The sequence below is a fragment of the Eurosta solidaginis genome, chromosome 4 (assembly GCF_040869045.1).
Source record: "Eurosta solidaginis isolate ZX-2024a chromosome 4, ASM4086904v1, whole genome shotgun sequence".
NCBI classification, from domain to species: domain Eukaryota; kingdom Metazoa; phylum Arthropoda; class Insecta; order Diptera; family Tephritidae; genus Eurosta; species Eurosta solidaginis.
Genome location: NC_090322.1, coordinates 93,670,194 through 93,694,114, shown reverse-complemented (window position 1 = coordinate 93,694,114; position 23,921 = coordinate 93,670,194). Strand labels below are relative to the sequence as shown.

The window sequence follows — 23,921 nt, the reverse complement described above, 5'->3', positions numbered from 1 at the left end:
ATCTTGAGTTTCATTTCAATAGTTATTTTGGTCCTTGTATTTTTCTCCTTTTCCGAATTTTTTTTTGAGGGCATTTTATGTTAGTTATTTTGCAATTTTTATAAAAGCAAAATTAAAAATAAAAAATTTGTATGTTTCAACACGTCTTGTTAATTTTACGAACAATTCTGCACTAAAATAAAACAAAATTCTGAACTATGAAGCAAAAGCTAAACGCAGACAGCCCAATAATGTGAATTCGGGGTTTCCCCTGTTTAGGTTGTTATGCGAGACTTCGTTCGTAAAGCGAAACTTTTTTCCCAAAAAAATGTATTCGTTATGCGAAATGTTCGTTATGCGGGGCGTTCATTAACCGAGGGTCCACTGTAGGTAATTTTTCCAAAAGCAAAATAAATTACAGAAAAGATTACAGAGTTAAACAGCCTTAAAAATTCAGCTATGTTGGTTATACACATAAATACAACAGAGGGTTGTGTCACCGCTTTTCGCACTGTGGGAGTATTGTAGAAAAATGTTGCAGAAATTGTGTGAGAGATTGCTTATTAAAAAAGAAAAATAACCGCGGGAAGTATGGGAGAAAAATATAAATTCTATAGGTTTGAAGAGACTGAAAATACAAAAACTACACAAAGGAAAATAGTTCGAAAACAGCCGATTAACGGGGAAAAATAGCTCGTAAACATTTTTTTAATAGAAAATAGTTCGCAAACAATTTTTTTTGGAGAGCAAGTGGCTTAATTGCGGCGGTTACCGAGCTTGGAAACGGATAGCAAAAAGTTGGACAAGTCAGTGACTGAAGGAGTTTAAAGACGTTCGGTTGTCCGGGAAAAAAATTAAATATAATAAAATCAAGGGATACGTTGAAATCCCTTCTGTACAAAACTAATAAAACAAATTTTTAAAGTTAATAAAAATTAAGATTTGACAGTGAACTTTGAAAAAAAAAATTGTTTTATGTAAAAATTTATCAAAAGTGGAGAAAGAAACTAAAATTTTATGAATTCGTGAACAACTGCATAAAAGAAAGAAAAAAAAACTCTTTATGGAAAAAAATAAATAAAATTATTTTTACTAATCAAACAAAAGTTTATCCCGGCCGTGCACCGCGTCAAACTAAGAAAAATTGTATTTTTAAAGTAAAAGTGAAACTTTAAAAACTGACGAAAACGATATTTTTGTATAAAATTTAACAAAAAAAAGGGGAAGGTTTATGTATAAAAGTGAACCGAAAAGTTATACCAAAAAAGAAAAAAATATTTGAGAAAAGTTAATCAGTGAAAAACAAAAAAAAAAAAAAAATTTAATGAGTAGGAAGCTTGAATATTCCAGTACCTTAATAAGAACAAAACCAAAAATATTAAAAGTTAAGTTTCGAAACAAAGGAACAACTAAAGTGAAGCGAAAAGTTATCCAAAAACAAAATAAAAAAAAAATAATAAAAATTAGATAAAATTGAAAAAAAAACCTAAGGAAATTTTGTTATGTCGAAGTTTGACTGTGTACAAAAAAAGTCAAAGTCAAGAAGAAATGAAAAATCTTAAATTTCGGAAAACGTCCACACGGAAACAAAGAATCGAAAAGTTATAAAAAGGCAGATTTGAAGTTCGGACACAGAAGAAAATAAGGACGAAAAATATTGAAAAATCGAAAAAAGGGAATTTTTTTTTGAACGGAAATAGCAAAAACAAAAAAAAAAAATTAAAAACAAAAAAACTTTAAATTGAAAGTAAAAAAGTAAAACTTTATAAGAAGATGGAAAAAAAATATTTTTGAACTTTGAAAAATCGAAGAAAAAAATAACACGGAACATAAATGAACAAAAGTTTTTAGTAAACTAGAAACTTACCGAAGTTTTGAGTAGCGCAAGAAACAATTTACCTATCTAGAAATAATTTGCGTACTTACTATAAAAATAATCAGATCAAGAGGAAGGAATTTTTTTCAAGGAAATGAGGCAGGATTACACGTCGGAGTCCCTAACGTCGGCTGGAGTTTCCAGGATCAGGAGGCATAGCGGCTAATTATTTTTTTTTATGTAGTTTGTAGGATTTGCTAATCAAAAAAAAAAAAACAAAGGAAAGTACAATATATTTGTGCTCTCTAACATATACAAAAAAAAATAGTAATAATAAATATTCTATTGTGAAAAGATGAAAGTGGGCGAGCGAGCGAGTCCAACAGCCCAAGAAAGTATACCACAAATGGGCATGTTAGGAAAAAGGTGCTAATAATATTAATAATATTGTAGCCACAAACGTCAACACTCCATCAACTGGCCAGCGGAAGGAGGATGAATCGGTAAGTGCCTCATCTTTTGACACATGTACATATAACAGACCTGTTAATTATTGATTAACCAAAAAAAAAAAGAAAGTTATTATTAATTTCTTTGTGTGAATTGGATCATTCATTAATTGAAAAAGAGCGATGAAATTAGCTAATCCAATTAGCTGGTTTCTTTGTTAAATCGTTATAAAATTATTTAATTTTAAAATTTTTCTTTTGTGTGCGATGAATGTTGGACTCATAGTTTTCTTTTCATTAAAATGATCACCTTAATGAAAGGAAAAAAATAAGTTATCTTCGTAAAAATTAACCGGTCTGTATATCTATATTCTTTCACACAATTCATGTTTTTATTTGCACCACTTGAGGGGTTAACATCGTCACAAAATTCCAAAAGAAATTTGACGATAAAAACAGTACAAAAAAATGTATTAATAACAAGACTTCATTTTTGGAACTTTAACAAAATTTGCAGTAGGTTTTGAATTTATTTTGTTTATTTCGTTTTGTGCTGCTCTGTTAATTGGGCCATGTAACATCGTCAAATCAGCTTATGTTGCAAGAAGGCTATGTTACAGCGTTCACATAATTTCGATTTTCTGCTAAATATTGTTTTTTTGCTTTCCTTCTCTTAATTGAAAGAGCATTTCATCTGCATAAATATGTTTTCTAACTTCCCATACTCAGCTGCTCATTAATTTCAATTTTCTTTCGTTGTTGGTTCTCCATGTACCAACTCAACTAATTCTAAGTGTTGTGAGCATAAAAGAGCGCAACATCAAGAGTTAACATACTGCGTATTAAGTGCGAGCGGTGCTTCTCGCTCACTCGCAAACTGTGAGCGATGTATAAATATGTTTGAAACTATGTTACATATGTAAGTACAGAGATCTCAGGTTATATGTATTATGTTCAGTGCGAGAAAAATAGTATTGAGAAATAACATTGTTTTTTTTTTTTTGAATTAGTAGTAGAGTAATAAGAGAATTTATATACTGAGCGACTTTTGTTTAAATTGTATGTAGTGAGGAAATATCAAATTAACATGTTTGACTAGGGATAACAGATGAGAATAATTTTGGAGAATGTAAAGAAATCATAGAAACAAGAGAAATGTTTTCTTCTGCTCAAGAGAATTAATATATATGTATATATGATTTTGTAAATTTGTGAACTTTTTTTTTGTGGAATTGAGAGACTTCGAAATAAAAATGCAATATAGAGAATTCGATTTCGATCAACCTGTTGAAATGTAAGCTAACATAAATTATGTAAGGAACGGTTTAGGTAGGTTAACATATATGTACATAAAAACATATAGCACAAAGTAATAAATGCGAAAATAAAAATACAAGTCTATCGTAGTAGTAGATATAGAAACAACGAAATGTTTGATTGAAGAAACTTTGATTAAAATTTAAGGATTTGTAAAAGGAGAAAAATGAATGTTTAACTTTTATTAGATATTTGTGGTAGGGGCAATGGTGAGTATGTGTGGGCTAAAAGAACAACTTTTACCATTCTTTTGGCAGGTTGGGTGGGTGAAGACGGGAGGGCAACGACAGCTTAGCCTTCCACCTCTGCCGGAAGAACCCCAAAAGATGCAACGCGTGGCAGGCAGTTGTGTGTATTAGTTAACGCTTTACTTATTCATTTCCGTAGTAAATTTGATACGTTCTTGTGGGTATTGTTTTATTTGGATGAGCCTAACCCTTCGACGGCCTCAAAATGTAACTTTTTTTAGTAAATCTCTGTTTGATTTTTTTTTATGAGAAACCGAGTTAAAAGTCAGTGTAGGAGCAAGATCTGCACCATTTGTAGCGAAGGTGTGACGCAGGATCGTGTTGAGACTCCTTGCAAGCACATATTTCACCGATCATGTTTAGGTAGGTGGATAGATACGAATTCCTCATGTCCTTCGTGCAGGGGACCAGTCACTACGTCCGATCTACAAAGCCCTAATGGCGCAGCGAGGGTGACAGCCTCACCAGCAACTACTTCATTCCGAGCCAGAGGAGGAGCTATATCCCGAAATAGAGTAGCGACTCGACCAATAACACAGGCACTTCGAACCACTGGCACTGATTTTAATCGACCGAACGCATATCGTTCACCTAGACACGACCACAGATTGACTGCTACTGCTCCAATGTCAAGCAGTAATGTAGATTATTCTAGAGTTCGAAACATGATTCAGGAATCGTTGACTGGATTTCGCGAGCAAATAACCGCCCAAATCGGTAGTGATTTGAGCACCCTCTTGGGACAATTAAATGTAGGAGATAATCGCTATCGCCAGTCCACTCAAGAAACCCCAAGGCGGTCACAGGAAATGCCACATAATCAGGAGGAGGAGCCCAGCCGACCGTACCGTGATAGTGAACCTCTGCCTCTGAGGAGAAATTTTCAGGCTAACAAGATCTCAAACATGATTTCCAATTGGCGAATACGTTTCACTGGTAAGCCAAATGATATGTCGGTGGAGGATTTTATATATCGAGTTAATGCGTTAACACGTCAATCTTTGAACGGAGATTTTAATGTATTGTGTCGATATGTCCACATGCTTTTTGCAGATAATGCGGAAGCTTGGTTTTGGAGGCATCACCGGCAAACCGATCGACTAAATTGGGAGGAGATTTGTGAAGGATTAAGACAAAAATATAAGGACCAGTTGAGCGACTACGACCGAAAAGAAAATATACGTAGACGCAAACGGAGATCCAGCGAACCATTTGACCAATTTTTAGACGAGTTGCTAACCATGAATGATAGGCTTCGAATTCCCATGACAGACCGGGAAACAATGATTAGGAATTTAAACCCGACCTTAGATACGAGCTTTTACTTTTGGACATAACCGACTTATCGATGCTTCCAAGAGAATGTCACAGGCATGAGCACTTCATGGCTAATTTCAGTAATAGTGCCCCGATCCGAAACTTCCCCGCTAGAAGAAACATATCTGAAATTGTGGGGGAAATTCAGGAGCGCGTTGATCCGCATACAACCAACTCATCGGAGGTTGCCGAAATATCAGTGGAAAATTTGAAGTGTTGGAATTGCGAAGCGTTAGGCCATAGGTATCAAGATTGCACCAACCCAGTGCGCAGAATATTTTGTTATGGATGTGGGAAACCAGACACGTACAAACCGACATGCCCAAAATGTAATCGGGGTGCGGAAAACGCGATTCAGGATGTCCGCAGAAGGGGATATCCGAACCAAACCTCGGATGTAAATAACAGTAAAAGTCTTTTCAACTCCAATGACATGATTCCCAAGCCATCTTGCCAGCCAAAATTAACTCCTATAAGACCTTTTCATGTCTGGTTAGCCGAGTACAACCAGCGTCGCGCTGAAATTTTCTCAGCGCCACCAAAAATTGTTTCTCGTTCGGCACGACGAATGAAGAATTTCTGGGCTAAAAAGAAGCGTTTACGAAAATTCACCATCTCAGCCATTGTTTACAAAATCTCGGATATTAGGCCTTATATACGAATTAACATTAAACGTGAAAATGTGTTAGCATTATTAGATAGCGATGCGAATAAAAGCGTGATAGGTGGTCAGTTGGCCAAAACCATTTTAGAGCAGAATCCTACTTCCCCAGCCTTTAGTGGCTATGTGAAAACAGCTGATGGCCAGCGACAACAAATAAATGGTATAATAACTGTAGCCGTTAACTATAATGGTCAAATTAAGCACATAGAATTTTTGATAGTCCCATCAATAACTTAATCAGCCATTTGCGGTATGGATTTTTGGAATGAGTTCGATATAAAAGTAAATATTGAGACCCAAGGCGGTCACATAAATACATTAGAAACTAATTCCGAGGGAGTGGCGTCTCTGAATACCCAGCAAAAAAGGCAACTAGATATTATAATAGAATCATTTCCCAACTTCGAGAGAGAGGGACTGGGATTAACCAAGTTAGTGGAGCATGTCATAGATACAGGAGATGCAAAACCCATAAAGCAGAGATTTTATCCGATATCTCCAGCCGTAGAGGAAATGCTATGCCAGGAAATAGATAGAATGTTGGAACTAGGAGTGATAGAAGAAGCTCCAAGTTCGGCGTGGTCTTCACCAGGAGCGTTAATTGTCAAACCTGGAAAGGTTCGGTTCTGCTTAGATCCGCGCAAATTAAACGAGGTAACGTTAAAGGATGCATATCCCATTCCCATTATTGGGGGATTGCTAAGTAGGCTTCCTCCCGTGCATTATATTTCCAAGATCGACTTGAAAGATGCCTTCTGGCAAATTGGTCTTGAAAAGCAATCACGGGAAAAGACTGACTTTACCGTTCCTAACAGGCCACTGTACCAATTCAAAAGGATGCCTTTTGGATTGTGCAACGCGCCACAAACGATGTGTAGACTTATGGATAAAGTGATACCATATAACTTGAAAAATCACGTTTTCGTGTATTTGGATGATTTAGTAGCAGTGTCTTCTTCATTTAATGAACATTTGGTTCACTTGTCCGAAGTCTCCGCATTATTGCGAAAGGCTGGCTTGACTATTAATATTCGAAAGAGTAAATTTTGTCTAAGCCAAGTCAACTATTTAGGTTTTGTAGTGGGGAACGGATCTCTCCAGGTAGACAAAGATAAGATTTCTGCAATTCAGAATTACCCTATTCCGAAGACTGTACGTCAACTTCGGAGATTCCTTGGCATGACCGGATGGTATAGAAGATTTATTGATGATTATGCTTCGACGACTTTTCATTTAACCGAGTTACTCTCCAAGAAAAAACAGTTTGTGTGGAACTCAGAGGCCCAGCAAGCTTTCGACGACCTCAAAGAAAAATTGACTTCAGCACCCATATTAATACACCCCAACTATAACAAACCTTTTATTTTGCAATGTGATGCTAGTCAAGTAGGAGTAGGAGCATGTTTGATGCAGGAAGATGAGAACGGTCAAGAACGACCTATAGCATACATGTCCCAGAAGCTGAACAAAGCGCAGCGGAATTATTCAGTGACAGAGCTTGAGTGTCTAGCCGTTGTTCTTGCAATAAAAAAGTTTAAAATGTATATTGAGGGGATGGAGTTCAAGGTTGTGACCGATCATGCTAGTTTGCGTTGGCTCATGCAACAAAAGGATCTGAGCGGGAGACTAGCGAGGTGGGCCATAAAACTGCAAGGCTTCAACTTTTCAATTGAGTACAAAAAAGGAAGTGAGAACGTAATCGCGGATGCCCTGTCTTGAACGTACGAGGACGTGCCAGAATCCGAAATTAATGTAATAGAACTTCCAGTCTTACCGGAAATTGATTAAGGCTCCGATGCCTTTAACTCGCCTGATTATGAGGAATTAAAACTTCGGTTTCAGTCCTCAAATTTGCCGGACTTCCAAGTCATTGACGGGTACATTTATCATCGTACCGAATTCGCAACTGGGAACAGCGATACTGATGACAATGCGTGGAAATTATATGTGCCTACAAAATTACGTCACAATTTGATTTCTGCTGCCCACGAGCAACATCAGCAGCGCATGGCGGGATAGCAAAAACGGTAGAAAGTATTAGACGTCGGTTCTATTGGCTCGGCATGGTCATACAGATACGCGTCGAAAACACCATCAAAGCCATTGAGACCACCAATGGGACAGCAAATCGTTTCAGATAGGCCTTTTCAAATTTTATATATGGACTTGATAGGACCATTTCCGCGTTCCAAAAAAGGTAACATTGGCTTGCTAATTGTACTGGATCATCTCACGAAGTTCGTATTTTTGAAGCCAGTAAAGAAATTTACATCGAATTTAATAATATAATATTTGAAAGAGAATATTTTTGATTGCTTTGGTACTCCCGAAAGTGTCGTAACCGACAACGGTAGCCAGTTTAAAAGCAAAGAGTTTGAGCATTTTTTGCAAAAATATGGTGTCTCCCACATCACAACAGCTGTTTATTCTCCTCAGTCTAATGCCTCTGAGCGAGTTAACAGATCCATCAACGAATCCCTAAGAAGCTACATACGAAAAGATCAGCGAGATTGGGATGCATTTACCAGCAGCATTAATTGTGCGCTCCGAAACAGCTTGCACCAATCGTTAGGTTATACGCCGTATTTCGCAGTGTTTGGATAGCACATGATTACACACGCCGCTGATTATAAGCTTCTGCGGAATCTGAATCTACTTAGTGATAATACGGTAAAACTGGAGCGTAGCGACAATTTTCAGTTAATACGGGAAGTAATAAAGAAAAATCTGGAGAAAGCTCATCTCCGAAACGCCAACTCATATAATCTACGCAGTCGGATTAGAAGTTTTCAAGTGGGTCAAATAGTAACGCATCGAAACTTTACACAGAGCAATCTAGCCAAAAACTTTAATGATAAGCTAGCACCTACTGGAGTAAAAGCGAGGGTCAAAGCCGTGAAGGGAAACTGCTATTACCTTTTGGAAGACCTAGATGGCAAAGTCGTAGGAACATATCATGCAAAAGATTTGTGGTAAATTAGTCACAGTTATGATATCATTTTCTTTTTACTCTCCCTGGTATGGTAATTTTATACTCAAAGATTATGATTTTTGTGCCTTCAGACCGTTTCCTCTCTCTGGATCCATATCAGCAGGAGCAAACGATCTGTGTTGGGAGGTTCGACGGATATCCGCCAGACATATACATTCTATTTCCGGTAGCCATAGGAAATGCTTCTCGTACATTAGTAAGAGGTATAGCAAACCTGTATGATGTTAACAGGGCAAGCCCAAATAGATGGTTTAACAGCATATGAGCAGTTTCGAAGTTCAATTTAATGTTACATTAATGAGTTCAAACATAAGGTCTAATAACAGAAGTGAGAACAGATGGTAACAGGTATCATAACAGCAGGGCTTACACTGTGGGAGTATTCTAGAAAAATGTTGCAGAAATTGTGTGAGAGATTGCTTATTAAAAAAGAAAAAAAAAAATAACCGCGGGAAGTATGGGAGAAAAATATAAATTCTATAGTTTGAAGAGACTGAAAATACAAAAACTACACAAAGGAAAATAGTTCGAAAACAGCCGATTAACGGGGAAAAATACCTCGTAAACATTTTTTTTAATAGAAAATAGTTCGCAAACAATTTTTTTTTGGAGAGCAAGTGGCTTAATTGCGGCGGTTACCGAGCTTGGAAACGGATAGCAAAAAGTTGGACAAGTCAGTGACTGAAGGAGTTTAAAGACGTTCGGTTGTCCGGGGAAAAAAATGAAATATAATAAAATCAAGGGATACGTTGAAATCCCTTCTGTGCAAAGCTAATAAAACAAATTTTTAAAGTTAATAAAAATTAAGATTTGACAGTGAACTTTGAAAAAAAAAAAAAAATTGTTTTATGTAAAAATTTATCAAATGTCGAGAAAGAAACTAAAATTTTATGAATTCGTGAACAACTGCATAAAAGAAAGAAAAAACTCTTTTTGGAACAAAAAAAAAAATAAAATTATTTTTACTAATCAAACAAAAGTTTATCCCGGCCGTGCACCGCGTCAAACTAAGAAAAATTTTATTTTTAAAGTAAAAGTGAAACTTTGAAAACTGACGAAAACGATATTTTTGTATAAAATTTAACAAAAAAAAAGGGTAAGGTTTATGTATAAATGTGAACCGAAAAGTTATACCAAAAAAAAAAAAAATATTTGAGAAAAGTTAATCAGTGAAAAAAAAAAAATTTAATGAGTAGGAAGCTTGAATATTCCAGTACCTTAATAAGAAAAAAATCAAAAATATTAAAAGATTAAGTTTCGAAACAAAGGAACAACTAAAGTGAAGCGAAAAGTTAGCCAAAAACAAAAAAAAAAAAATAAAATTTAGATAAAATTGAAAAAAAACCTAAGGAAATTTTTTTATGTGGAAGTTTGACTGCGTACAAAAAAAAAAGTCAAAGTCAAGAAGAAATGAAAAATCTTAAATTTCGGAATCGAAAAGTTATAAAAAGGCAGATTTGAAGTTCGGACACAGAAGAAAGTAAGGACGAAAAATATTGAAAAATCGAAAAAAGGGAATTTTTTTTTTGAACGGAAAAAGCAAAAACAAAAAAAAAATTAAAAACAAAAAAAACTTTAAATTCAAAGAAAAAAAGTAAAACTTTATAAGAAGATGGAAAAAAAAAATATTTTTGAACTTTGCAAAATCGAAGGAAAAAATAACACGGAACATAAATGAACAAAAATTTTTAGTAAACTAGAAACTTACCGAAGTTTTGAGTAGCGCAAGAAACAATTTACCTATCTAGAAATAATTTGCGTACTTACTATAAAAATAATCAGATCAAGAGGAAGGAATTTTTTTCAAGGAAATGAGGCAGAATTACACGTCGGAGTCCCTAACGTCGGCAGGAGTTTCCAGGATCAGGAGGCATAGCGGCTAATTATTTTTTTATGTAGTTTGTAGGATTTGCTAATCAAAAAAAAAAAAAACAAAGGAAAGTACAATATATTTGGGCTCTCTAACATATACAAAAAAAAAATAATAATAAATATTCTATTGTGAAGAGATGAAAGTGGGCGAGCGAGGGAGTCCAACAGCCCAAGAAAGTATACCACAAATGGGCATGTTAGGAAAAAGGTGCTAATAAAAAGTGATTGTGTTTTCTTCTTAATAATATTGTAGCCACAAACGTCAACACTCCATCAACTGGCCAGCGGAAGGAGGATGAATCGGTAAGTGGCTCATCTTTTGACACATGTACATATAACAGACCTGTTAATTATTGATTAACCAAAAAAAAAAAAAAAGTTATTATTAATTCCTTTGTTTGAATTGGATCATTCATTAATTGAAAAAGAGCGATGAAATTAGCTAATCCAATTAGCTGGTTTCTTTGTTAAATCGTTATAAAATTATTTAATTTTTAAATTTTTCTTTTGTGTGCGATGAATGTTGGACTCATAGTTTTCTTTTCAGTAAAATGATCACCTTAATGAAAGGAAAAAAATAAGTTATCTTCGTAAAAATTAACCGGTCTGTATATCTATATTCTTGCACACAATTCATGTTTTTATTTGCACCACTTGAGGGTTAACATCGTCACAAAATTCCAAAAGAAATTTGACGATAAAAACAGTACAAAAAAAAATGTATTAATAACAAGACTTCATTTTTGGAACTTTAACAAATTTTGCAGTAGGTTTTGAATTTCTTTTGTTTATTTCGTTTTGTGCTGCTCTGTTAATTTGGGCCATGTAAAATCGTCAAATCAGCTTATGTTGCAAGAAGGCTATGTTACAGCGTTCACATAATTTCGATTTTCTGCTAAATATTGTTTTTTTGCTTTCCTTCTCTTAATTGAAAGAGAATTTCATTTGCATAAATATGTTTTCTAACTTCCCATACTCAGCTGCTCATTAATTTCAATTTTCTTTCGTTGTTGGTTCTCCATGTACCAACTCAACTAATTCTAAGTGTTGTGAGCATATGAGAGCGCAACATCAAGAGTTAACATACTGCGTATCAAGTGCGAGCGGTGCTTCTCGCTCACTCGCAAACTGTGAGCGATGTATAAATATGTTTGAAACTATGTTACATATGTAAGTACAGAGATCTCAGGTTATATGTATTATGTTCAGTGCGAGAAAAATAGTATTGAGAAATAACATTGTTTTTTTTTTTGAATTAGTAGTAGAGTAATAAGAGAATTTATATACTGAGCGACTTTTGTTTAAATTGTATGTAGTGAGGAAATATCAAATTAACATGTTTGACTAGGGATAACAGATGAGAATAATTTTGGAGAATGTAAAGAAATCATAGAAACAAGAGAAATGTTTTCTTCTGCTCAAGAGAATTAATATATATGTATATATGATTTTGTAAATTTGTGAACTTATTGTTTTGTGGAATTGAGAGACTTCGAAATAAAAATGCACTATAGAGAATTCGATTTCGATCAACCTGTTGAAATTTAAGCTAACATAAATGATGTAAGGAACGGTTTAGGTAGGTTAACATATATGTACATAAATACATATAGCGCAAAGTAATAAATGCGAAAATAAAAATACAAGTCTATCGTAGTAGTAGATATAGAAACAACGAAATGTTTGATTGAAGAAACTTTGATTAAAATTTAAGGATTTGTAAAAGGAGAAAAATGAAGGTTTAACTTTTATTAGATATTTGTGGTAGGGGTAATGGTGAGTATGTGTGGGCTAAAAGAACAACTTTTACCATTCTTTTGGCAGGTTGGGTGGGTGAAGACGGGAGGGCAACGACAGCTTAGCCTTCCACCTCTGCCGGAAGAACCCCAAAAGATGCAACGCGTGGCAGGCAGTTGTGTGTATTAGTTAACGCTTTACTTATTCATTTCCGTAGTAAATTTGATACGTTCTTGTGGGTATTGTTTTATTTGGATGAGCCTAACCCTTCGACGGCCTCAAAATGTAACTTTTTTAGTAAATCTCTGTTTGATTTTTTTTAATGAGAAACCGAGGTAAAAGTCAGTGTAGGAGCAAGATCCCCCCCATATACGCCGTAAACTAGCCGGCTGTAGCAAACAGAGTACCCGCTCCTTAAACCCTATACCCACTCGGAGAGCTATTGCATAGCAGACCTGATGTTCCTTAATTCAGTGCCAAGTAAGCTAGACAATTGTCTAAGTGAAGACGTTTGTGGCTGGGATGACAAACATTAATGAGGCCAGCTTCTTTGCATAGATGGTGCACTATAAGGGAGCCAACGGAGGCATGATGCGACTGGTTCATTACAGCGTTTGAGGGGTGGGATACAAGGTCGGTTCCGCCGACACGACCGGAACCCCCCCTCCCCCTGCCTATAGGAAGCCCTGCCGGTCTACCTCCATTTCCTCTGAGTAAAACGGGACTTACCCCCCTATTATTCAGAGGAAAAGTAATGCACGAGCAGTCTGCTTGGGTAAGAATGAAACCCGTCCCAATGCCTGTGGCGGGCGGGTTCCCCTACTACCCTGGCAGACTTCCCGAGCCAATATACATATGTATATATGTCAGAAGGGACTCACTTTGGGTCGGCGCGGGTAGGATACAAGGTCGGTTCTTCCGACAGTCCTTCGTGCGTCCTATTTGGAAGCCATACGGTTTTGGTCATCATCTCTTCTTAGTAAGAAGGGACTTAACCCCCCTATTACTCAGAAGAAGGGTAACGCACGGATATCCGGCTCAGGTAAGTGGGGAACACGTCTTAGCGCCTGTGGCCCTACTACCCTGACCGAATACGTGAGCCAATATACTGTAGTTAGCTCAAATTAGCCAGTGGACCCTCACTAATCGATACACTTCGCCTTAGGTACAACCACCCTCGCCTTCCCGATCCTTGGTCATCCCATCCCAGAGTCTAGCCACAACCGCCGTCATAGCTCTTTGGTGAGAACCAGCGTCATTTAATACTCTCTCTTCGGGTGTGATCATCACTACCGCCGTCATCACCATCTGCTAAGAGCCACCGTTAGCTAGTACTATATCCCTCTCTCTCTGCGGATAATCGCCGTCCATGGATCGTAATATTCTCGGCGGAATTAAATAGAAAATATCACTCTCTCTCTCTCTACTGGATTCAAGGTTGTGGATATTCTAGCCTGAGAGCCGCATTGTGCGTGTGTGTTCGAAATCAATACACTAATTTACTGTATATTTGTTTACGTGGGGGAAGTGGGACCTCCACCCGACTCTGGATTGACTGAGCATACCTCAGCCTTTGACCAAACCCACCTCATAAAATATTTACCAAAATTAAGTTAATAAATTTATCATAAAACAATGATGAAAAATGTAAATATCATTCATTCCAGATGGGTTCAGACCGGCTCGTTTATATGCAATTATCATGTGTTCACACTATCATGGAACTTAGAAGGAACTCGCCTTTTAACAGGAGGATCCATCATCGAAATGTGGAAAGAAAAATCTTCAGAAAAAATTGAAGAAAACTCGAATGGTAAGCAATTAGAATATATGCTATATACATCTTTAAATTAGGGCCCGCAAATTGCAGTTATTTTATTATGAAAGTAGGGAATGACTTATTTTCGCAAGGGAATGTCAGCAGAAATTTCTTGGTTAATACTTTTTTATTTATCTACAACTTTTTACTGCTCCATTTTAAATGAACGCAACATTGAGTGACATTCTCCCTATCGCAAGAACCGCCCCTATTCTGCATTTCGACTTGGATTGGAATTTTTTCGACTTGGCAAATTTGGTATTCTGCGTTCCAATCTCTTTCGATCCAACTTCGAATCGTTCGATTTTGTGTATTCTGCATTTCGATCGTAGTTCCGTTTTTCTAAGTTGCAAATTTGTTGGCGGAAAAATATTTTATTTCTATTTTTTTATTAATTTATAACAGAACTTTGACAAAAATGTAAGTAAAACTTGTTGAGAAACGTAAAAGGCTTGATGGTGATTGTTTTTTATATGTTTCTAACACAAGTGTAGTATGAGACGTTGGCTAATTTAATGCCAACATATGATATGATGACTCCTGGGAAGCCAGCCCTCGCATAAAATTCTTGCTGCGCCATGGCCGCAGAGAGCCGGGCCTGGGACAGTTCGCGTTGACGGGCCCCCCTAAAAAATAAACTCAATCCGGTAAAAAAATAATATACATACATTTTTCAATTCACATTGTCAGTTTTATTTCATATAAAATAAGATTTACTGGAGCACTTACATAAATGAAAAGTTAGATTTCATTGTTTGATTTACTTACATTAACTTTTTCTAAATATGTACGTTTTAAGAGCTTGAACCAGCCAAGGAAAACCTTCCGTGCTTTTTGGTCTGCAAATATGAAAATTACCTATTCAAAACTAATGCTTCGAGCAAGGCTGGACTCCAACGCCAATGTTCCAAGGCTTGTCAAGCGATTTTGGCTCATAGTAGGACGTAAAAAATTTTTCACGCGGGACAATAGACTAAAACAACGCTCCCCTTCAGCCACACTGACTGGAAGTGTGCAAAATATTCTTAAGCCATGCAGATGTTCGGAAATAATACTTACATCTTCAAGTCATGAAATTTGTTCAGAAGTTGATATGGTAGCAGCGAATCACATCCCAAATTTGCTAAGTGCATGGCTTTGAGATGAATGATTTAATCTATTAGATCCGTAGAAATATCGATACCATAAATCGTGCAGAATGCCGCTGCCTTTCCCCTGAGCTCTTCTTCCGTCAGATCCTGGCACTTCCACAAAAAACTAAATTTAATCGCAATGTCATTTACGGTTTCGAAACGTCTTGTCATGTTACCAATCAAGCACTCCAAAAGAAGGTAAAAAACTTGCTGTTTGAATTGAATTTTGGAATCACACTCAGAAGATTCTCCAGGTAATTCATCGAACTGGCGCTTTCTTATCTTCCTTCTTTTCTCTGCGAAGGTATTCACAACTCCTATACTCTCTGCCAGAACCTTACATTCTTAAAGTATGATCGACCATTGATGCCTGAACTTCTTCAACTCATCAATCAGGCTACGTATATTTTCTGTTTCCACGTCCAGTGTGGCATTTCTAGCTTGCAGTACCAGATTTCGATGGTTAATTACCATCAACACTTTGAGCCAAATGTAGGCTAAGAGGATACACTCAAAAAAAAAAAAAAATTGTGATGACCTCTGCACACATTCAGCAGCTTGCACTCCACATAAATTTAAACTATGACAAGCAGAAGGTGCAATTATTGCCAGGGAGTTATCTCTCAGGATATGACTCTGCGCTCCTTTGTAATGACCGCTCATATTACTTCCATTATCATTGCGCTCCTTTGTAATGACCGCTCATATTACTTCCATTATCATACCCTTCCACACGGCAGTCATCCAATGGAATATTGTGCTTTTTTAGAGTGTTGCGAAACAGGTCAGCGATAGCTTCTCCTGATTTGCGTTACAATCGACAAACTCTAAGAAGCGTTCTTGGATTTTCCATTTCCTGTCTAATAAAACAACGCAATATAAAAACAGTCTGCTCAATATTCGCCGAATCAGGGGTTGCATCCACTATTACTGTGTAATACTTGACGGAATTTCTCTCGCTTTCTATCTTTCTTGTAAGGTAACCCTTACGGCAAGTGTTGCGTGACCATAGAGTCAAGCAATGCTTATTAAACACAACCATAGTTCACAATAAGGGTTACCTGTCAAAACAACACATTCACAATAAGGGCTATCTGTCAAATGAATAGAAGCCAATTAATTTCGTGCATTTAACTCGTACAGACGTAAAATTCAGTAGCTCGTAATTTCTACATCACTTTAATATATATATATGTATATAACAATATATTAGAGTCTCAATTTCTGAACAAATAAAAAAAGACTATACAGTGTAATAGTAAAGTGTAGCATTTAATTTTTTATTGAAAACGGCATTCTTTCGTGAGTATAATAAACAGTATCGTGAGTTCTTTCACAAGCGGCTATCGTGCCTCATATTCAAAGAAGCGTTTCAACAAATTCATGGCGACCATCTCGGTTAATCCAAAAATGGTTGCACTAAATGGCGACCGTGATTCCGCCTGCGGAAAAATACCTCCTGGGAGATGGGAAAAGCCTCCCAGCAAAAAATACAAACATCTAGAATAAAATGTGCGCTGGTAGTAGTGGAAAAATAGTGCGTGGTGGTTGCGCGAATAGTAATATAAAATACGTGAAGTAAAATCCAATTTCCATCTATCAATTTCACTAAATATTATAACGTTTAAAAATACGAAACAAAATGCATTAATTAACATAAAATACACAAAAATTTTCAAAATTAAATGAAGTAAATTCTAATTTCAATTCATCAAAACAAAAAAAAAATTTTCAAAAAAATGCAAAAAAATTATAAAATTTCAGAAAATACAAAAAAAATATAAAATTTCAAAAACTACAAAAAAAAATTATAAAATTATAAAAAGACTACAAAAAAAATTTTACAAAACTACCAAAAAACAACAAAAAAAATAATTACAAAATTTCAAAAAGACTACAAACAATTTTTAATAAAATTTCAAAAATACAAAAATCATTAAATTTCAAAAACTACAAAAAATATAAAATTTTAAAAACTACAAAAAAAGTATAAAATTCCAAAATCTACAAAAAAATCAGAATTTTCAAAACCTACAAAAAAAAAGTTATAAACTACAAAAACTAATACAATTTCAAAAAAAATTTAAATGGTAATTAAAAACCAAATTTAAAAATAAAAGTGGACTTTTGCATAAAATTTCTTTTGGAACAAAATCCAAAATATACATACATTTTATATACTAGAAAGAAAGCAAAGTTATTGGCAAAATTTTGGCGTTACATATGTATATACATACATATGTACGAAAAATAATTTTTTTGAACTAGCTGTACTATGCCATAACGGTGATGATAAGCACAACCACCAGTGCCGCTCTTACCAAGCACCGTTAAGTGCGGTAAATTATCCACGTCATTTACTCCACCAACGCCATCAACTCATCCAGAAAAGCATACATAACAAAAGTAAGAGAGGAAGAAAAAAACCAGTCGGTAACAGCATCACCTTGGACGGCAACAGCTACATCGGCAAGAAGCGAAAAAATACCAACAACACATACACCAGCAAGCAGAAAATACAAAGAACGGTACAGTAGAGTAGATTAGAATATACGTATATATCTAATATTTGATTTCTGTGTATAAGTAGACACTTTGCTTCTGTTTGTAATCTTCTTCAATACCTGTATACTATGCATGTAGCAAATCAATTTGACACTTTTGCCTTTGTACATATGTATGTACTTTTTCTATAAACATTTGTATACTATGCATGTAGCAACAAAAATTGACACTTTGTTTCTAAACATTTGTATACTGCGCATGTAGCAACACATTTTTTCTTCTCTCACTCTTTAACCAAATATTTAATATAAACATTTAAATATCGAAAACATTTTTTGAATGTAAATTAAAAATAATTTTAAAATATACGGCCACCACATGCATATTATCACGCATATATTACTATCTTCTTTCTTTTTCGATCATTAATATGGAACTTGAATTTTTTATTTAAAATGCGAACATTGCTTCGTAATAAATACAATCGGAAAAATATTTTTTCAAATTTATACAGTTTTTTTTAAACCTTTTTGAAACGCAAATTATACAGCAATCTTATATTTTTGAAAATTCTCATTGACATTAAATATCAATATAGACAGGTTACAGTCACATAATGGTAATGGGGAAAATTTATGTTTATCGGTGAAAACTTACTTTTTCTCTTTTTCGAATTACTTCTTCGGAAATTAAACATCTTAGATATTACAAATAGTTTAACAATTCCTTCGAAGTATCACACGAATACAGTGTATTTCAAATATTTCAACATATTTTACATTTGCGATTCTTTTCAAACTATGCATCATATACAGTGGCTTTCAAATACTCCAACAGTTTTTTTTTCTTTGCATTATTAAACGAATACAGTGCACTTTAAATATTTCAACATTCACTTGCATTTACAAATTCTGTTCAAGCAACCTTGAACATTTTTTCTTATTTACAGGATAATAGTAGTTAACCGATTTGTAAATACAGTCCACTGTTAGAAACTATATTTTAGCGATTGAGCGACCTATTTAAACAAAGATAAGACAATCACGCACAAACACATGTATATAGATATGTAGCAAATGAACCTCTGTAAATATGAACTACTTTCACAAACAAAGATAAGATAATGCATACGAGGTCGCTCATATCAACAAAACAAATATATGTAAATAAATATAGTTAAAGATAAGACATTCACACACACACACATGTAAATGAACCTTTGTAAATATTTATGTATACAACAACAAATTATAAGAAAGCTATGATAAGACAAGTGTATATAAAGTAAGATAATTTTGTAAATAAATCAGAATTCTTTGAACTCTCAAACCAACCACTTCTTATTTTAATACAAACTGCTTCCCCCCACCAGAGGTAAGGGGCATTTGTTGTAACGTTTGAGAATGTATTTGGCTTCTCATTTAGAAACATTGTTTTGCTTCTTTAAAGTATTCTTTGGTTCCCCCCACCAGCGGTAAGGGCCAAAAAATTACTTTTGGTATATGGCAATTTACGACTGCCTTATATTTGAGACCCTTACAAAATCTCAAGGATGCTTAACAATATTCATTGGTCAATCGAGCCTAAAAAGAGCTCAGCGGAGGTACTATAAGTATCTACAAAGAAAAAGAGCATGACCAAGCAACCAAAAATATATGTAAGACGGGACAGCAAAGTCTGCTCGCATTAGTAAACGTAAAGAAGCCCTATAAACATAGGCAAATAAGTAAAAGTAAGACCTGTGAAACAAATACAGGCAATCAACAAAACAAAAAAGCCCTATCAATATAGGCGAAGTAAAAAGTCCTATATAATTAGGCACATAAAAACCGACCACATTTTAGTGGTTTAATAGGGCCTAAAAAATATATACTGGGCAAAAACAAAAGTACAATTAAATGAAAATAACTCAGCATGGCGAAGATCGCTGAAAGTCAACTTGACATAACCCAAAGAAAAAGACAGATATTTAAAAAAAAAATTGATTTGTCCTACAGACTTCTGGACAAGTGTGAACTTGCCAACAGTACCGCTTCTGACAAATTTATATCCCAATATTTTGAGGATATACAATTCCTCTACAAAACACATTTTGCTGAAGTCTGCAATCCAGAATTGGAGAATGATTACCACAAAATGTTGGCCGAATATCATAAGAAATATATCTACATACCTAATTTTCTTGCAAATAAAGTAGGAGGAAACGAAGAAGAATTCAAGTCAGATGAACATACTTTAGGTGGCTTAGAAGAAGAAACCTTCATATTCATTCCATCACCGCGATTACGTCAGCTATTCATGCCGCAAGAGAAGGACAAGGATGAATACGTGTCAGCCAACGATGGCGCGCACGACAATGCTATGAACTCATATTCAATAACACAAAGAAATATTAACGCCGATAAAAGTATTAGTGATATTCGGACCGAGGCTGATGAAAATACAATTTCTTTACGCGTGCTACTCCCTCGGCAGGCAATTCTGGTCGAATTTGCCAAACCGGGGGGAAAAGTGGAATAAGCATTAGGACAGAGACTCTTGAAGATGGCGACGACGAGGCGAAAGAGGATGATTATAATGATGCTGTACGAAAAATAGAACGATCGCAACTGCAACCGCAACATCAAATCGAAGAACAACCGCAGAACCTTCGGAAGTCAAAAAATGATCATTTAACATACGAGCATGCTGACTATGAGTTGGTATCGGATTTAGTTTGTGATGTTCAGATGGCGTCGAAGAAAATGGAAGTAACCAATAGCAATTCAGATGATAGCATAAATGAAATACAAATGGGTTGTAGTATTCACCGTATCGATGGTAGTAGTAATGGAAGTATCTCCGTCAATACTGTACCCATACAATTGAACTCAGCTTCGCCGGTGTCTATCGGTCACCAGCATCATCCGAAAGTACAGCATCCACAACAACTACAAGAAAAAGCTACAAAAGAGCGACAACATAGCATACCACAAAGGAAAATTATCGTTGATACAAATAGACAAGTTATAGGCAATTTCCTGGTGCAACGTCAACAGCAGCAACAACAACAATTAAAACATCTCACGCATCAAGGCATTCAGATCACTGCAAGCAAATTTTTCAGGAAAGATGACATCAAACGTTACTTCCGGGATAAAGGCGGAGGCAGTTTGGAAGAATGTATGTATATTTTATCTATTTTTTATTAATTATATCTTTTCATCCACAAAATATTCTTCAATTAGAGAAAAACATACTTACACAATAATAAGTGTACGCTAAGATGAACTATTGCTAAAAACATTCTAGTATTTTAAAATTTAAAAATATTCATACATAATTTTCCCTCGCTTTATTTCATATGCAAGTAAAAAAAATAAAATTACAATAAAACTTGACGGTCATGTAAAATAAACAGAATTATGTACATATCTAATCGATAAGAATATTTTTGGCCGTGGCAGTATGTTCAAGCAACCTTGAACATTTTTTCTTATTTACAGGATAATAGTAGTTAACCGATTTGTAAATACAGTCCACTGTTAGAAACTATATTTTAGCGATTGAGCGACCTATTTAAACAAAGATAAGACAATCACGCACAAACACATGTATATAGATATGTAGCAAATGAACCTCTGTAAATATAAACTACTTACACAAACAAAGATAAGATAATGCATACGAGGTCGCTCATATCAACAAAACAAATATATGTAAATAAATATAGTTAAAGATAAGACATTCACACACACCCACATGTAAATGAACCTTTGTAAATATTTATGTATACAACAACAAATTATAAGGAAGCTAGGATAAGACAAGTGTATATAAAGTAAGATAATTTTGTAAATAAATCAGAATTCTTTGAACTCTCAAACCAACCACTTCTTATTTTAATACAAACTGCTTCCCCCCACCAGAGGTAAGGGGCATTTGTTCAAGATTTGAGAACGCATTAGCTTCTCATTAAAAACATTGTTTTGCTTCTTTAAAGTATTCTTTGGTTCCCCCCACCAGCGGTAAGGGCCAAAAAATTACTTTTGGTATATGGCAATTTACGACTGCCTTATATTTGAGACCCTTACAAAATCTCAAGGAAGTAGCTCAATATTCAAATTCCTTCAAAATAAGTCACGAATACAGTGCCTTTCGAATATGCGAATCTTCTTTACCATTTACCAATTAACTCATCGATTTTGAATATTTCGAATCTTCTCCGATTGTACAAAAAAAAACAATTTTTTTTAAATTGCATACCACAATTACTGAGTGAATGAATAGTTTCAAATTCATTTTTGTATAAACAGTGCCTACAGCGTTAATCTTACCATTTTTTCGAATTTTTTATAAAACAAGTTTTACTGCTACGGATGTAAACATTTTCAATAAATGTAATAAAGTTTTCAGATGTCAGTTGTCAAATGTCAGATTTTGATTCCAATTTCAAAGATTTACGCTCTAATTTCACTGAAGTTACTAAACGAGTTTTAAATAACCGATCTATCTCAGCGAAAAAGTCAATAGAATATGAAGATGCTTTAATTAAAAGCTATAACGAAATTATAATACAAGTAAATTCATATTTTGAAAATCGAGATAAGCCTAGTTCAATAATCGAAAGTTTGTCAAAGTGCAGAGAACAACTCACTAAATGTTTTTCTAGAATTAACTGCAATGTAAAAATACCCAAAGATCTTACTGAATTAATACAAGAAAGCGAATCAAGTTCTGATTTTGACAAGAAATCTCTGGCGCACCGACAACTTCAGTATACAAAGCTAGTATTATTAAAAAAAGTACCGTATCTTTTCTTGAGGATTTTCCTGGATTTTGCAATTCACTTCGCAATAATAATTTAGATACAATTAGCGAAGAACAACCAACAATGGCGACTCCAGAGCAAAAGAAAACTTTTATTACTATGTGTGCATCCATAATTAGAGAAAACTACAGCGGCGATCCGCTTTCACTTGCATCCTTTATAGATAAAATAGTTTTGATAGAAGATATGATGGAAGAAAATTTGACAAATACTTTCATTTCGTTTATAAAATCCAAGCTAGAAGGGAAAGCGCGTGAGGCAATTCCAAATGAAGTAACAACAATTCAACTAATAAAAGATGCGTTAAAAGGTAGAATAAAACCTGACAACTCAAAAGTTGTTGTAAGAAAAATTGCATCTTTAAAAGTTTTTAATAATAATCACTCAGAATTCGCCAAACGTGTTGAGGCACTTTCTGATGCTTTAGAACGATCGTTAGTTATAGAAGGAATGACTCAGGAAAAAGCGCACGAAATAGCAGTCGAACAAACCGTCAACGTTTGTCGACTTAATACTCGCTCAGACCTAGTAAAATCAATTTTAGCGTCAACTACGTTTATTGATTCTAAGGATGTAGTTGCGAAAATAATCGTAGAACAGCGTTTAGATCGCGTTATAACAGGCAAAATAGTAGCTTTCGAGGTAACTTCAGGTCAAATCAATATAATAGGAACAACTTTTCGAGGTACAACAATAATTATGGCTCGCGAAGTAATGGTAATTTTCGTAATAACAATAGCAGGCCCGTAAACAGAAACAACAGCAATAACAACAGTAACAACAACAACCGATGTTCAAATACAACAAATAACGCTAGTGCTCGCACTTTAAACGCCAACGGTCCTCAGGAGCGAACACTGGGGGACCAGAATCTGAATTAAATAACGTTTTTCAAAATAAATCAATTTATTTTCTAAACCTGAACTACTCAGATTTTATCGAATTGAATTGCAATGACTCTTTTAAAACCTGCACTTTCTTAGTAGATACACAGGCTGATATATCAATTATAAAACTTTCCAGTTTAAAATAAAATACTTCTATAAATAACAACAATATCATAAATATAACGGGTGTTACGACAGATACAGTTTCAACATTGGGTACCATTAAAACAGAACTTTTTTATTCAAATTTTTCAATTCCACATACTCTAAATGTAGTAGATGACAAATTCAACATACCGTCAGATGGTATTTTAGGCAAAGACTTTTTGAAAAAAAAAAAACAATTGCATAATAGACTATGCAAACGAGAGCATAA

General features: G+C 34.9%; 1 protein-coding gene across 1 annotated transcript in view; it reads left to right on the top strand.

Moving 5' to 3' along the window:
• Rbcn-3A (Rabconnectin-3A) overlaps positions 1–23,921 on the top strand; it is a 2,573,828-nt gene that overhangs the window by 171,047 nt on the left and 2,378,860 nt on the right. Inside the window, exon 3 of the mRNA XM_067779516.1 lies at positions 14,059–14,204. Within this exon, the coding sequence (XP_067635617.1) occupies positions 14,059–14,204 (146 nt within the window). The remainder of the gene's footprint in view (positions 1–14,058; positions 14,205–23,921) is intronic.